Source organism: Capricornis sumatraensis, chromosome 7 (assembly GCF_032405125.1).
Source record: "Capricornis sumatraensis isolate serow.1 chromosome 7, serow.2, whole genome shotgun sequence".
Lineage (NCBI taxonomy): Eukaryota > Metazoa > Chordata > Mammalia > Artiodactyla > Bovidae > Capricornis > Capricornis sumatraensis.
Window position 1 is genome coordinate 24,900,883 of NC_091075.1, and position 15,292 is coordinate 24,916,174.

The 15,292-nt window shown below is 47.5% G+C and overlaps 1 protein-coding gene across 2 annotated transcripts in view; it reads right to left on the reverse strand.

The window, feature by feature from the left end:
* Positions 1-15,292, reverse strand: part of NFKB1 (nuclear factor kappa B subunit 1) — a 98,460-nt gene that overhangs the window by 1,568 nt on the left and 81,600 nt on the right. For both annotated transcript variants that reach the window (XM_068975729.1, XM_068975728.1), the window contains exons 15-22: positions 14,373-14,487; positions 8,375-8,576; positions 7,589-7,758; positions 7,165-7,267; positions 5,222-5,346; positions 3,414-3,480; positions 2,915-3,087; positions 1,929-2,100 (exon numbers count right to left, since the gene is read on the reverse strand). In XM_068975729.1, the coding sequence (XP_068831830.1) occupies positions 1,929-2,100; positions 2,915-3,087; positions 3,414-3,480; positions 5,222-5,346; positions 7,165-7,267; positions 7,589-7,758; positions 8,375-8,576; positions 14,373-14,487 (1,127 nt within the window). The remainder of the gene's footprint in view (positions 1-1,928; positions 2,101-2,914; positions 3,088-3,413; positions 3,481-5,221; positions 5,347-7,164; positions 7,268-7,588; positions 7,759-8,374; positions 8,577-14,372; positions 14,488-15,292) is intronic.

Sequence of the window (15,292 nt, forward strand, 5' to 3'; positions counted from 1 at the left end):
AGAAAGACCTTCATGGCAGTGACAAGGCCATGGTTACTGATGGATTTATTCAACCGATCAGTCTTTATGGGTTTCTGTCATGTGCTAGGAACTGTGAGGTATTTTACAAATAACAATAAAATGAGGGCTTGATGCTTTTTAAAATAGAAGTGTCTACCTACTTCTTAGTGTGGAAGGAGCATCAGGTCATGAGACAGGAGATGAGGGTGGTTTTCTGGGGGTACCCTGCTCTCTTCTAAAGGGTGTGTAACACCTGTCCTCACTCCCTTAGGACGGCCACCCCGACGAGGAGACACTGGTGTTGAAACGCATGGCAAGAAGGAGCCCGCCAAGTAAGGACCTGTGCGGGGAAGGGGAAGAGAAGGCTCACAGGCCCTGGGCCTGGATCAGTGCAGCGAGCTGGGGGAGCGGAAGGAACACAGGGCAGGGGGCGGGAGGGGGCGTGTGAACACCACGTAGGAAAGAGGGGACAGACAAGCCCGGGCCGCCGCCGCCCGCAACAGTGCTGGGCAGGCAGGATGCGCTCAGCGGAGACTGGCTGAGTGGATGCCTGAACAGGAGCGCACACAACCAGAGCCACGGCACTTTTAAAGGGAATCACGCTCCCTGTGTGTAGAGAATGGACTGGAGGTGCTGACAGAGTGACAGCCTGGAAACTGGAAACCAGCTGGGAGCTGCCGCAGAAATGAGGTAAGAAATGGGGGCGCGGGTCGAGGGTGGTGGTCACAGAGAGGAGGAGGCTGGAGGGAACGCTGGGAGGTGCTGGGACCAGGGAGTGTTCACGGCGTCGCGGCCTCCCGGAGCACTGCCTTGCCCACGAGCGCTGTGGCAGTGCTGAGTCTGGGCGTGAGGGGGTCCGAGCCCTGTGCCGTGAGGAGGGGGCTCTGGAGGCTGAGACAAGGTGGGGGTGGGCATGGCGTGGAGAAGTCCAGGGGCAGGTGGCTTGAAGCAGGAGGCGGTGGTCACCTGTGCCCCGGGGGCAGCTGAGGAGGGTGGTGAGCAGATCTGAGTGGACGCGGGTCCTCGTGGTGAGAGGATTCCTGCCACAGGGGCAGGCGGAACTGACCACAGAGGGTCAAGGAAGGACGCCATGCGGTGTGAAGAATAGCTACAGACTTCGAGGAAGCTTGGTTGAATCAGAGAAATTGGTCTGCAGCTGGGGATCAGGGGAGTGTTTGTTTTCTGTTTACTTTGAAAAGATGAGGGGAACCACACCTACTTGCCAGGGGATCCGGTCGGGAAGGAGAAAAGGCTGACACGTGAGAGAGGCAAGAATCAGAGGAGTGTCTGGACAGGAGAGGGGTGGGCTGGGGGGTTTGCTGGTGCAAAACCAGAGTTCCAGCTCTTTCTGTGTTCTCAGTGCAGTGAGGCAAGGACACTGGGTGAGTAAGGAGCAGGAAGATGTGCTGGCAGTTTGGAAGAAGCCGAGATGGAGGTTTTGGGAGATGGAGGACTCTTGTGCTTATGTGTTTAGGTGGGGTGACAGGTCAGTGTTGTGGAGGTTGGCGGGGGGAGGCAGCTGAGGGAGCAGGAATGAGGGGCCTCTGGAGGGAGGACGCTGAGCAGCTGATGGAAACATCGGGGTGTTAGCCCACAGTCTGGGGCGCTTAGTCCTGGTTCCACAGACGTTGGCCTGCTCATCCCGCTCATAAATTTAAGAAGTGAGAGAAACTGAGCTTACCTTCACCAGCCGTATCGTGGTGTTTTTGTCGTCTGTTGCGGACCTTAGTAACTCGTGTGTCAAGGTGACTGTGCTGGGGACAGCCCCTCCCTGAGCAGTAGCGGCGGGAGCGGGGGATGACGCACCCGGGGTCCGAGAGGGACACGGACGCGGGGACAGTGTGTTCAGGAGTGATGGTGAGAAGGACAGGCCACACCCCCAGAGACCAGAGGCACGTCTCAACTGCTTTCTGTCTGTTTTTCGTTACCTATTTGTGGCCTTGTGGAGGTGGGGGCGAACAGCAGCGAGTGAGCTTGGGAGGTGGTCTTGGCCGGGCTGGTGTCTGCGGTGCAGAAGGCTGCCTGGATCACGTCAATGGCCTCGGTGTAGCCCATCTGTCTCAGGGCCTCCACCAGCTCCTTTATGGTGCCCCCGGAGACCTGAGAAATGAAGGAAGAGTGTGCTTCTATGTTCCAGCCTGTGCAGGAAATAAGCAGGCAGGCTGTAAACTCGACACCACACCCTGTCCCCCTGCCAGGCTGCCTCCTCCACTGAGATAGCCAGGGGGCACAGAAGGTCTGGTGGTGAGCCTCTAAAAAGCAAGCAGGGAGCCTCAACATGGTCTTTGAATCAAGTTTCCTGTTTCAGCTCAGAGACCACTCAGGAAATCACAGAGAAGCACTTCGTAGTGAGCAGAGAGACTGCCGAGGCAGTAAAGCTCCAGAGTGAAACCTACAGTCTCCCTGAAGCTCTGAAGACCGCTGAGAGATGAGCAATGATGGAATTTTCAATGGAAAGGAACTTCACCCCGCGGTTTTTCAGCATTTATTTTAGAAATTAGAAGCATCACCAGGTAACGGCTCTGCTAGGAGTGACCTCACAGAGAGCTGCTTCCGGGATGTGCTCACATGAGACCAAGGGCTGTGCTGGGGTAGAGGAGGGCACGGATGTGGGCCACAGTCTCTTGTTCAGGAGATCGGCGTTCTGTGACCATCCTGACCCTCCAAGTAGCATTTCTGCAGCACACCTCAAAGTATCTGAATACAACCAAGGTGGGTTTCCTCCTGGCCTGGATCACCCTCCCAGGACATGGGGAGTGACTAAGATTTGATTGCTCAGAGTTAAGGGAGAGGGGAAGGGGCTGTGCTCTGGCCGGTAATGTTAAGACAGTCAGATAAACACAGCCAAGGGGGTCGCAGAGTTGGACGTGACTTAGCGACTGAACTACAGTGACAACGTAAGGTGACACGTTACCTCGTAGTTGTCCATGAGGGTTTTGGAGGGAGCGGGACTCAGCCGGAAGGCGTTGTTCAGTATCCCCAGACCTAATTTCTGTGCCAGAGTAGCCCAGTTTTTGTCTGGATCAGGAATTTCTAGCAGCTTGTAGAGCTGCAGCTTTGCATCTTCAGTCAGCTGTTTCATGTCTCCTAAAGGAGATCAAGAAGAAACATGACCATCCTAACTGATCAGAGACTCTCACAGGGACCGGTCACGGCCACACAGCTCCCCCTCCCACCCCAGGGAAGCAGTTGCGCTCTTGCACCGGAGAGTCAGCAGCCACCCAGGTGAGCAAGAACAGCCCACGCTGTGGTAGATCACAGCTGGACCTTCTCTGTGGCAGGACCCCCGGCTTCTGAGAGAAGCCCCTGCCTTTCACAGCAGAGTCTGGGTAACGCCGGCTCTCCCTCAGCCCCTTTCAGGGTCAGGATGAAGGTGACACTGGCTCAGGGCACCTGGTCCTCCCACATCTCACCTTGTGCCAGCAAATCATCAGGCGTAAACTCTGGCTCATAGGGTTTCCCATTCAATATGTCAAATACCTGTTGGGAAGAAAAACACGGGGATGTTACAGGGACCACCAGGGAAATCAGCTGCTTTGCGGTAAGGAGCTCAGCCCGTCTTCCTCAGGAGGGGCTTGTACCCCCCCTAAGATGGAGTGGGAAGGGGCGTCGGTGCCCTGGCCTGCAGACTTGTTTGCCCTCTGGGGCTCTGGGCCCAGGAGGCTGTGCCCCACAAGCGCTGTCTGAGCCACACAGGAAGACCCCACCCAGCCTCACAAAGAACCAGGCCACAGCCCTTTTGAGGGACAAAGGAGGTCCAGGCCACCCAAGCAGCCATGTGCTGGTCAGAGTCGATGGTAAATGACGTTTCCCTGAGAGTTAGGGCAAGAACTGAACCCGAGTCGTGCTGTGAAGCTGTACTGTCTCGCTGCCCCTCTTTCCTGGTAATAAGACTCATGAGAAGCAGTTTTTTAAGCTTGCTCAGATTGACGGAGAAGGCAATAGCAACCCACTCCAGTACTCTTGCCTGGAAAATCCCATGGACGGAGGAGCCTAGGGGGCTGCAGTCCATGGGGTCACTAAGAGTCGGACACGATTGAGCGACTTCACTTTCACTTTTCACCTTCATGTATTGGAGAAGGAAATGGAAACCCACTCCAGTGTTCTTGCCTGGAGAATCCCAGGATGGGGGAGCCTGGTAGGCTGCCATCTGTGGGGTCGCACAGAGTCGGACACGACTGAAGCGACTTAGCAGCAGCAGATTGAGGTGTACAAATGCTCACAAGGCTTGAGGATAGTCTCGTGCCACCATTCACCTTTTAACTGAGGGGGCAAAAAAGTCTTGGGATAACAGATAATAAGAACCTACTGTATAGCACAGGGAAGTCTACTCAATACTTTGTAATGAACCACATGGGAAAAGAATCTAAAAAAGTGGACATACGTGTAACAGATTCAGTTTGCTGAAACTAACACAACACTGTGTATCAACTATACCCCCAATAAAAGTTAACGTGTAAAGGAAAAAGACACCTCCGTAGCTACGGAGGCTTTCCTGCATTCCCTGCAGTCACTCAGCTGACTGGCCCGGGCGAGGACCACGCCGGGTCACCCACTGGCTTATCTTTGTGTTCTGTGGTGAGGCTTCTGGGAAGACCAGGCGCTCAACGTAGTGGGCTCTCTGCAGGGTTACTCAGCTCACGCCACACGGGCCCTGGGGAGGCGGTTTTGTGCCAGGGAGCAGCGCCTGGCCCTCAGGAGTTCAGTTAGTTGGGCTGGAGATGTGCGCTGCCCACCTCCTCCTGTGGCTCCCCTCCCTGGGCCCACGGACCTGGTAACCGCTTTCACCTTCAGATCTCGGGCCAGCAGAGTTCTGAGGAAGGCTTTAAGTCTGTTCTGTTTCCACTGATGAAAACCCCCAGAAGAATCCCCATTTCGTCTCATGTTCAGCAGTTACTTACCGAAGTTCAGGCCAACCATGCCGTGCATCCTGGCTTCAGAAACTCAGATGGGAAGGATTCTGGTGTGAGTTCAGAATGGGCAACACGCTTTGTGAATTCTGAGTTTCTCTCATCTAACTCTGATCTGATTAGGCATACGCTTTTCTGTTCAGAACTCTGCTGACCTAGATCTTTAGCGGATAGGCTTTTCAAGATAAATACAGCTCGTGACAAGCAGCCTGTCTTTTAAAAATACCAGGTGCGGGCTTCGGGGAATAAAGACTGAGGAAGACCACTTGCCGCCTCAGAGGCAGCCAGCACGCTGGCGGAGCGGGGCTCACCTGCCAGCTGGAGGCCATGTCCAGAGGAGTGGTTCCCGGTACGACCCCTTCATCCTCTCCATCCTCATCCCAGGAGTCATCCAGGTCATACAGAGGCTCGAAGTTCTCCACCAGGGGATCTGCTCCTGCGGAGCCAAGTCACACAGCATTAGGTAAAACCCACATCTTCTCGGCTCCTCGCTGCCCACAGGGGTCAGATTCTATGAATATATAAAACACATTTCCACTGAAATATCCAGAAACCTGCTTTTAAATTCTAATATATCTTGACTGTAAAGGTGACCAATGATAGCTTTGTATAGCCAAGGATACTTTCAAAAACACAGACTTGGACTGACGCTCACATTTGACCCCATAGGATAGTTGTGAGCGATGCACCTTTAACCTGAGGACTGAGGACGGTGGTTTATAGGGACTACCTGGTGGCTCAGGAGACAAGGTTCCAACCCTGGGTCGGGAAGACCCCCTGGAAAAGGAAATGGCAGCCCACTCCAGTGTTCTTGCCTGGGAAATCCCACGGACAGAGGAGCCTGGTGGGTTACAGTCCATGAGGTCACACAGAGTTGGACATGACTTAGCGACTAAACAACAAGGGCACACCCTTAGGCTTAAGGCCCCATGTGTTCAACTTGATGCCTGGCACCTCATGTTTCTGTGTCCTCACCTGCTTGCTCAAAAGAGCAAAGCTGCTTTCTGTCTAGTGCCAACCTGTTCTGTTTTATTCCTGGGTTATGGCACTGATCCTTAAATGCAAAATACCAAGAAGACCTTCTGGTAGGATGTGTAGTTATTGAAAGGTCATAGCTTCTCGTCTGAAGGCATTTCATTATCATAACCAGTGACTCCCCAGACTAACCATAAGCACTGCAATCACCGTCTCTTGTTCATGGGAATGTTCAACTTGACAAAGGAGAAAAGAGAAGGCTGCTGCTTATTTGGGATATGATGTCAGAAAAATATGGTGCCAAAGAAAAGGTTCTTATATTTTTCCTAGTCTCAGTTTTGTTTTTTTTTTAAAGACGGTATTTAATCTGCTATTTTCTTGAATTGGTGAGGCATTTATTTTCTAAAAACAATAACCTTGTAAGTAAATCAAATATGCCAGGACAGGCTTGTGATACCAATTACAATTAAACATTTTTGAGGTTCTAAATGTATAAGGCAGTGGAGATTCAAAGATGAGCAGGAATAATTTTCCTTTATCTCACAGGATGAAAGGGTTGAATTGGAATAACACTCTACATCCTTGAGCAAAGCAGGGGAGAGAAACAGAGAGAGAAGAGTCTGGAAGTTCAAGGTGACAAGATGTGACTCAAGCTCTGCCCCTTACTGGGGCCCAGGAACTGGGATGCAAAAGTCTCACCAGTCTGTTTCCTTGGCTATAAAATGGGAATAGTAATGGGATTTGTCTCAAAGGGTCACTGCAGATTAAGTAAGATTAAATGGGACAGTGTGAAGTACCTAGCCCAACAGAAGCTAGCAATTTTTAGGGTTTGGTACATGACAGTACTTGACACATGGCCCATGTGTTTGTCCCTATCATTTTGGCTTCTCAGAGACCTTTCTTACAAACGGAAGTCTTCAAATGCTTTATTATACCAATAAACGCTTCCTTCTGAGGACCTGTGATGGGACCTTAAGGTTGATACTGCTCCAAATTCTACAAGGAATTCAGTTCAACCTTAGGATCTCCTGTCATGGGACTCAACTTAATCCAAATCCAAAACAGGTGAGTAAAAACTAACATGACCATCAGCATGGCACCCAGGGTTACTCATACAAACAGAGCCTTCATGGCTGCTAAGTGGGATTTGCAGCCACTTTTATTTATTTGTGCCTTTCTGCAGCACGTCCATAGGTTAAGGAGGCGGCCTGCCTGCTCTAGCGGTCTGGGTTTGCCTTCCTGATGACATTTTCTAGGGCTGACTACCAGGCTGCCTTACCTGCTGCTTTGAGAAGAGCCGCCAGCCTGGTGGACCCCCTCCCGGCTGCTATGTGCAGGGGTGTAGTTCCGTCATAAGTGGTGCTGTCCACGTGGGCATCACCCTAAAATCCGCCCACACAGAAAAGGGTTAGCTCAAGGTCCTCTCGCCCTTCTGTCCCCACCTCCCCTGCCTGCGTGGCTCTCCAGGTCATGCTAGAGGCCCAGCTGTATTCTAGGCAGGCTCTGCCAGTGCAGAGATCCCCAGAGATGCCGGGCAGGGGAATACTGGAGGGCCCGAGCAGCTATTCTGAAGCCTCCAGTAGATACTACACAGGTAGAGCCGACGGTAGGGAGATGAGCTGTTAGCCAAGTTGTTCTTTGAAAAGATTTTCCCAAATACCCTTTGGGAATTGAATGAGAAGGCAGGTAAGTGCATCCCTCACCTCCAGGAGCAGGCAGCCAGCCAAGGAGATGTTGTCATGCTCCACAGCCAGGTGCAGGGCTGTGCGCCCCGACTTCCGCTCCTGGGCGTTGACGTCGGCCCCCGCGGCCATCAGCAGCAGCAGACACGGCAAGCTGTTGCTCATCATGGCTACGTGTATGGCATTCAGACCTACGGCCCAAGCACAGGGATGGTCACGGGAAGGGAAGGCTGTTGGGGGTCAGCATGGGTCTCCACTCCAGTCTTTATAGGTGCTGTAAGTCAGCTGTCCTGCATGTAAACCCCAGACTCCTTTTGTGTTCTAGAGACCATGAGAGCACATAAACATTCTCTGAATAAAGGATGCTTTCTACATATTGAGGGGGCTTCCCTGGTGGCTCAGATGGTAAAGAATCTGCCTGCAATGCAGGAGACCCAGGTTTGATCCCTGGGTCAGGAGAAAGGAATGATAACCCACTCCAGTATCTTGCCTAGAGAATGTGTAGCCTGGCGGGCTACAGTCCATGGGATCGCAGATAGTCAGACATGACTGAGCAGCTAACACTTTTTCTACATATCCAGCATGGTGTTTGCTCAGGTCTCGCTTTTCCCTCCTACTGACTATTCCAGATCATCTTTAAAGGAATTAGCTGCAGCCAGCAATGGAAATTTCCAGGAGAGATGATGAATTCCCAGTGGTTAAGGAAAGCACTTTGGGGTGCAGATCAAATAGGCACGTTTATCTGGTAGCTACTTATTGTTTGGAAAGCAGACAGAGGTTACACCACGATGTGTGATTGTCTCTTACCTTCCCCGTTGGGGTGGTCAATAAGTTGTGCTGCCTTCTTGTGCTTGAGTAAAATACCAAGAATTTTATCATGTCCTTCTTTGGCAGCGAGGTGCAAAACAGAGTTACCCAAGCGGTCCAGGAGGCTCAGGTCAGCGCCCGCCCTCAGCAAGTCTTCCACCACAGCTTCCTGTCTGGTGATCACGGCCAAGTGCAGGGGTGTCTAGGGAGCGGAGGAGAGGCAGGAGGTGACACTGGTCAGTGGCACAGACACGTGTAATCCACTGGCTTAGCTGTGACTGCGACAGGTGGAATCATACTGAGGGCCCATTTCTCATTCCCAGATTAAGTTCTCACCTGTGCAAATGAATTACTCTCCATTCCATATCATATGCTAATGATATATATACACTGGACTGACATTTAGTCAGTTATCAAAACTACTTTTTATATTTATAATTATTTTTTTAAAAAGTTTTTATTTTTTACAATTCTTAATAGCTTTGTTTCTGGCTGCAGTCAATTGATTTTTGACAGTTAACTCCTATTAGTAAATTTGGTTTTCTTGAATTTCTAGTAGGAGTCTTACCTTCAGCTTAGAAATCATATGTTAACGAACCAAATCAACTTATGGTTTTACTGAAAATGTTTAAACAAACTACCCAGCAGAAACCAATTGACAAAGATACTGTTGTTCTATAATGACATGCAAAAAAAATTGGGAAATTAAAAAATATTGTTCCAGGGACAAGATCCACGAGACCAACCAACAGGATTCTGCCACCACACTTTATAAAAGGATTCTCAAAGGCATAAGAGAACGAGAGAGGCACCTCACAAAGAAGGCTCAGATGGACAAACGAGCCAAACTGCTGACAAGTAACAGGTGCATAAGCAGTCCATTTGATTATCCTGCCCACAAAGCGGCACCTCAGTGAATGCAAATGAGATGTTTTGAAAACTGCATTTTCGAGATGAGTAAGACAAACACACTCAAGAAAGTATCTTTCAAAGAACTTAGGTCACTGCCAGAACAGCAGTATATTTTTATACAGATCAGTCTATTTCACAGCAGCCTGTGAAATCCAGTCTCTCTAAGGACAATTTGCCTACACTTTCCTTCTCAGTAAGCAGTTTCTGGCTGTAGTGGTGACGGCAGGTGGACCACCAACATCCTTGTTGGGCACACGAGGTGAGAATGGGATGAAAGATACTGTTCTGCGTCAGTACAGTGATTATTTAATATAACAGAAACAAAACAGGATTTTTTTCCCCAAAATTTCTACTCTCTTTTTTTTCTACCCTCCCCCCACTTTTTCTACCCTCCCCCCCCCCACCCCTTTCGTTTCATCCTTTAGAACTATAGCCTGGCTTGAAATGAATCATGTCCTTAGAACTTTAGACATTATAGCCATGAGCCTTCCTCTCAAAATAAAAAATAAACTGTGTTTAGTAATCAGGTATGTCATTTGGGGAGATGAGGAAAGGAAAGAGAATGAGATTGGAAAAAAGACCTGAAATCACATTATACCATTCAGAGATTTAACATTATCTGTAGTTTCAATATAATTTTCATATCATACAAAATCTCTTAATAAACTCTTTTTTTTTTTTACTAATGGTAAGTTTTTTTTTTCTCTCTCTATGGTCCTATGGAAGGTTTTCTATGATATTTTAGATCCTAAACCCCAGGATTATATCTTAAGTAATTATTCAATGTAGGAATCTAGGAACTTTTAATACCATGCTTGCTGGCATGTGGACTTAGGCAGACATTTTGCAGAGTCAAGTAAACAAATACCCCAGCAACCCAATTCCTGCCTGAGGGACACAAATCCACAAGGGCATGTGAGTGAGACTCTTCACTGAAGTACTGTCTGGAGGTAGGAAGTGAGAGGCTGGCTAAGTGTCAACTGTTGGGAAACAGGTACAGAATAGATCGAAGATGTACACAACAGGATCCTCTTCAGGGGTAGAAGCAATGAGCTAGTTGTATACAGAGGTGCATGGATAAATTCCACACACAGTGAAGGCAGAGAGATCGTGACACGTAGGACAAAGCCACCCACGCAACTTAAAAATACATGCACGAAGAACTGTATGAACACACACCCGAGTACAAGTAAAACTGGCAAAACCCAAGTGAGATCTGTGGATTATATCAATTTCCTGGCTTTGATACTGGACTAGAGTTATACAAGATGTTATCACTGGGGAAACCAGGTAAAGGGTACATGCAACCTCCTCGTACATTTTTTGCAACCACCTATGAATCTAAAATTAAAAATTTAAGGAAGATTTTTGCAAAGCAGAAGCAGTATGTATAATGTAAGAATAAACTTTCCTAACACCATACACAAAAACAAACTCAAATGTAAGGCCAGAAACTATTAAATTCTTAAGAGGAAAACACAGGCCAAACACTCTTTGACATAAATCACAGCAAGATCCTCTTTGACCCACCTCCCAGAATACTGGAAATAAAAACAAAAATAAACAAGTGGGACCTAATTAAACTTAAAAGCTTTTGCACAGCAAAGGAAACTATAAATAAGATGAAAAGACAACCCTCAATGGGAGAAACTAATTGCAAATGAAACAGCTGACAAAGGACTAGTCTTCAAAATACACAAGCAGCTCATACAGCTCAATACCAGAAAAACAACCCAATCAAAAAACGGGCAAAAGACCTAAACAGACATTTCTCCAAAGAAGACAGACAGATGGCCAACAAACATGAAAAGATGCTCAACATCACTCGCAAATCAAAACTACAGTGAGGTACTGCCTCGTACTGGTCAGAATGGCCATCATCAAAAAATCTACAAACAATAAGTGCTGGAAAGGTGTGTAGAAAAGGGAACATTCCTGCACTGTTGGGGGAATGTAACTGATACAGCCACTATGGAGACACATGTACTCCAAAAAAATCTACAAACAGTAAGTGCTGGAGAGGGTGTGGAGAAAAGGGAACGCCCCTGCACTGTTGGGGGAATGTAACTGATACAGTCACTATGGAGACACATGTACTCCAGTGTTCACTGCAGCACTGTTTACCATAGCTAGGACACGGAAACAGCCTAGATATCCAGCAACAGATGAATGAGTAAAGAAGTTGTGGTACATATATACAATGGACTATTACTCAGCCATAAAAAGGATCACATTTGAGTCAGTTCTAGTGAGATGGATGAACCTAGAGCCTGTTGTACAGAGTGAAATCAGAAAGAGAAAAACAAATATTGTATATTAATGCATCCATGTGCAATCCAGAACAATGGTAATGATGAAGCTCTTTGCAGGGCAGGAATAGAGACCCAAACAGAGAGCAGAGCTGTGGACACGGCAGGGAAAGGAGAGGGTGGGATGAATAGAGCAGCCCTGAAACACACATACCACCATGTGTAAACCATGGCTACTGGGAAGCTGTGGTGTAACGGAGCTCCGCCTAGTGCTCTGACAATGTAGGAGGCTGGGCCGGAGGGGCCACATGTATACTCACGGATGACTCACGCTCTTATACATGAGAAACCAACACAACATTGTAAAGCAATTACCCTCCAATTAAAAATACATTTTGAAAAGGTATATTAAAATATCTGTCTACTTTAAAGTATATATGTTAAGGTAGCAAATACCTAGGGAAATACTTATATTTGGGAGTGGGACTGAGAACTTGTATGCTGCTAGGCAGGGTAACTTTGATTCTCTAATGCATATCCTTACATACTATTTTCAAAACGGCAAACATATATATGATAATTAAAAACAAGAAATACATGCACAAACCCCACACTCAGGTTTTATAGGAACATATGCAAATAAAATTGGTATCAAGCTAGAGTGGTTGTTTATGTTGCAAGCAGAGGAATGGGAGAAAATAGTTTAAAAGGAAAAGATTTCAGAAATATTTTCAGAAAAATCTTAACCCTATGTACGTATATTATTTTGAGTGTGGCTTTCTCTAGAGGGTGGGTGGAAGAGAGATTTGATCACGACAGATGGCCACAGAAATGTACTAAGATTAGTGAAAGGTATTTTGGGAGCATGTTTCAGACAATTGCCAAATAATCCAAATTATTTAGGGAACTGTGTAATTTCCCATCAAGAAGAGCTAACAGAGAACTTTTACAACAGAAAAATGAAAGTTTAAATATTAGTGGGTTTCTAGTTCCCAAATAAAAGTCACCACTGGGTGTGTGTTTGACACCTTAAAGGCCAGCCAGGGGGTCCCAAATCATTGCCCATTAATGAAAATGATGGTAAACGGGTGCGGGAAGTGAACCTACATGCCCCCAAGAGTCCCCACATCAGAAGGCATGGAAGCATCAAAGGGGGTGGTTTCAGAGTTCTGTCCCCAGCACAGTGGAGAGTCTCAATAGGTGTACCCGAATGATACAGTGAGGAGTTTGGCACATAATAAATCACAACTACTAAGCCTGCTGTGCAGTGTCCTTTGCAGGTCCTATTTATAAACAGAAAAACAATTCCTTGAATCTGACATACAGGCACTGAACTTAAGCACTCTTTGAAAGGGGGACTGAGAAGTGCAAGGTCCCGTTTCCAGTTTTATCTGTATACTTGTGACGGTGAAAGGAAGAGTTGGTCCTAAAGCCTGAGAGACTCAAGCTTTATGGGCCAAGTGACTTTCCAAATACCAGCAACACCCAAACTGGTATGAAAATGTGAAGAAGCTATCCTTTAAATACATACCTAAAATTAGACCTCATTCCTAGTTATGAGTCAGTGAAGAATTCCCCAGCTTCATTTTCCCTTCGATCTTAAGCATGACAGCCAAAGACGTGGCCTAATGCCTTAATATCCAATGGGAAACTTACTTTCCCTTATCAGGAGACACAGATCAACCTGATCCATCTATTCACAGGTAAAGATCTACTGGGAGCTACATGTAAACATTTCAGTGCTACTGCTTTTAGAAAACGACTCACATCACTGCTTTAAAAATTAAGAACTGGAACAAGCACCTTTACTGTATAAATGTACATGGTGGGTGTCTGTATTTTTGGAGGGAGGGACAGGCTTGAGTCAGGCATCTGGGCATGCCGTGGAGGCCCAGGAGGACTGGGAAGTCATTTTGAGTCTTGAAGGGAGGGAGAAAACAGAAAATCTGAGAAGGGCACAAGACCAGGAGGCTGTAGAGAAGGCTGGTGGGGCCGGGGAAAGGCAGCGGGAAGGGAGGGCACAGACCCCACTCACCTCCTCCCAGCGTGGCCCCTTGGCCTGGGAGGCTGGCCGGGGTCTGCCGGCTCCCTACACCAGCATCCCAGCTTTGCTTCCGACACCCGCAGTCTCCTTTCCTCACCTGAAATCTGCGTGTACCCACCAGGCAGCCTCACTGGGTCTCCAGTCAGCTCTACTCTCTGAGATACTTGACGACCTCTGTAACAAGAGTTCCTCAGCCTGCTTTTAAGCCTACCTAATTTCTGTGTGAATCTGATTTGGGCAAATCTCTTTAGTGTTCCCTGTTTACTTCACCTTGAGTGTTATTATTTTGTATTTTGAATTTTTCTGTTTTTTGAAAGACACTTGTTCCTTCTCAAGCAAACGTTTTAGTTTTCTTTATTCTTGACTCAGCACCCCTTCATTCGACAACCATTTAATCTAGATGCTGTCAACCTGTTCAGCACACTTCAGACTTCTTGTAAATCACTGGCCTTTCAAACTGAAAAGTTTTTTTCAATTCTGTTTTTTCTTGACACGGGTGATGTATTTATCCTGCAGTAGACTGTCTGCTTTGGCAAGTTTCTGAAGCTTCAAGTTTGCAGTCTCTCAGCAGGATGCTGAATTTCACTGTGGGGTGACTGCTATTATACCCATAGATCAAAGGGTCCTCATTCATAAAAGAACATTCCTATGTAATGGGCTTTTTTGCTATTACGTACAGAGATACACTGTTTTATTTTTGCTGTTAACATTATATGTTACCATTAATATACACACAAGCAGAGGTACACACCATGGCTTTTTCTTCAGTCGTCTCCTAGATATTTCTGCTTACCTGGTAGAGATCATTTCTCATGTTGATAATTTCATCAGAAATCAAGCCAGATGTGACTTCCAGCAGATCTCTCACAAGCTGATTATGAAGGTGGATGATTGCCAAGTGTAAGACACTGGAATAAAAATATAGTGGCAATAATCAGCTAAAGTGTTAATGGAAAAAGAAAGAAAACAGGTTCCCACGATAGGATTAGATTTGTAAACTGAATTTGGCTCTCCTACCTAGTTTCCTTTGGTGCGCAAATGTCTGGAATCTATGAAACATCCTGAACCCGAGGTGGGTGTGTTACTGCCTGCTCACTTACAGAGCCTGCCTGGTCTCTGGGGGCTCAGTTCAGACTCCTTGATGTGTAAAGAAGCCTGGACTTTGAGGCAGAGAAGTCTCCAAGTTCAAATCCTAGCCCCGCCTCTGTGCTATGGTTTCAGGGCATTTTCTTCTCTAACTTTTCCCTGACTTACCCAGACACACAGATGATGAGTTAAATGCCTGAACTAGGATTTGTTCAGAAAAATGTAGTTATCTCACCTAGCCCTGCCCCCTCTTCCAAAATACAAAGTGGTGGCTCTTGAAGAACTTCCTAGATCCCAAGAGGGGAGAGTGGAGTTATACCCGTAACCCTAGGAAGAAGCCTTGAAGCAAAGCTCCAGAGGAACAATGCGATTGTATTTCTCCCCTGAATTCTCTCCTCTGCCTGGAATGGTTTCGCTCCTCTTGTCTGCCTCAACAGTGCCTCTGTCCTTCATGCGCCAGTCCAAAACTCACATCCTTGGAGAAGACTTTCTCAGTTTCCAAGGCAGAGCAAGCTGTCCCCCGCTCAAGTTTTCTGCTTGGTTGAGCAACTAGTTTTCTGTACGTCCTCTCTCTCTGTCTTCTGAGCCTCTTGGAGGCTGGTTCTCTCTGGGTCAGCCTTACAGCCC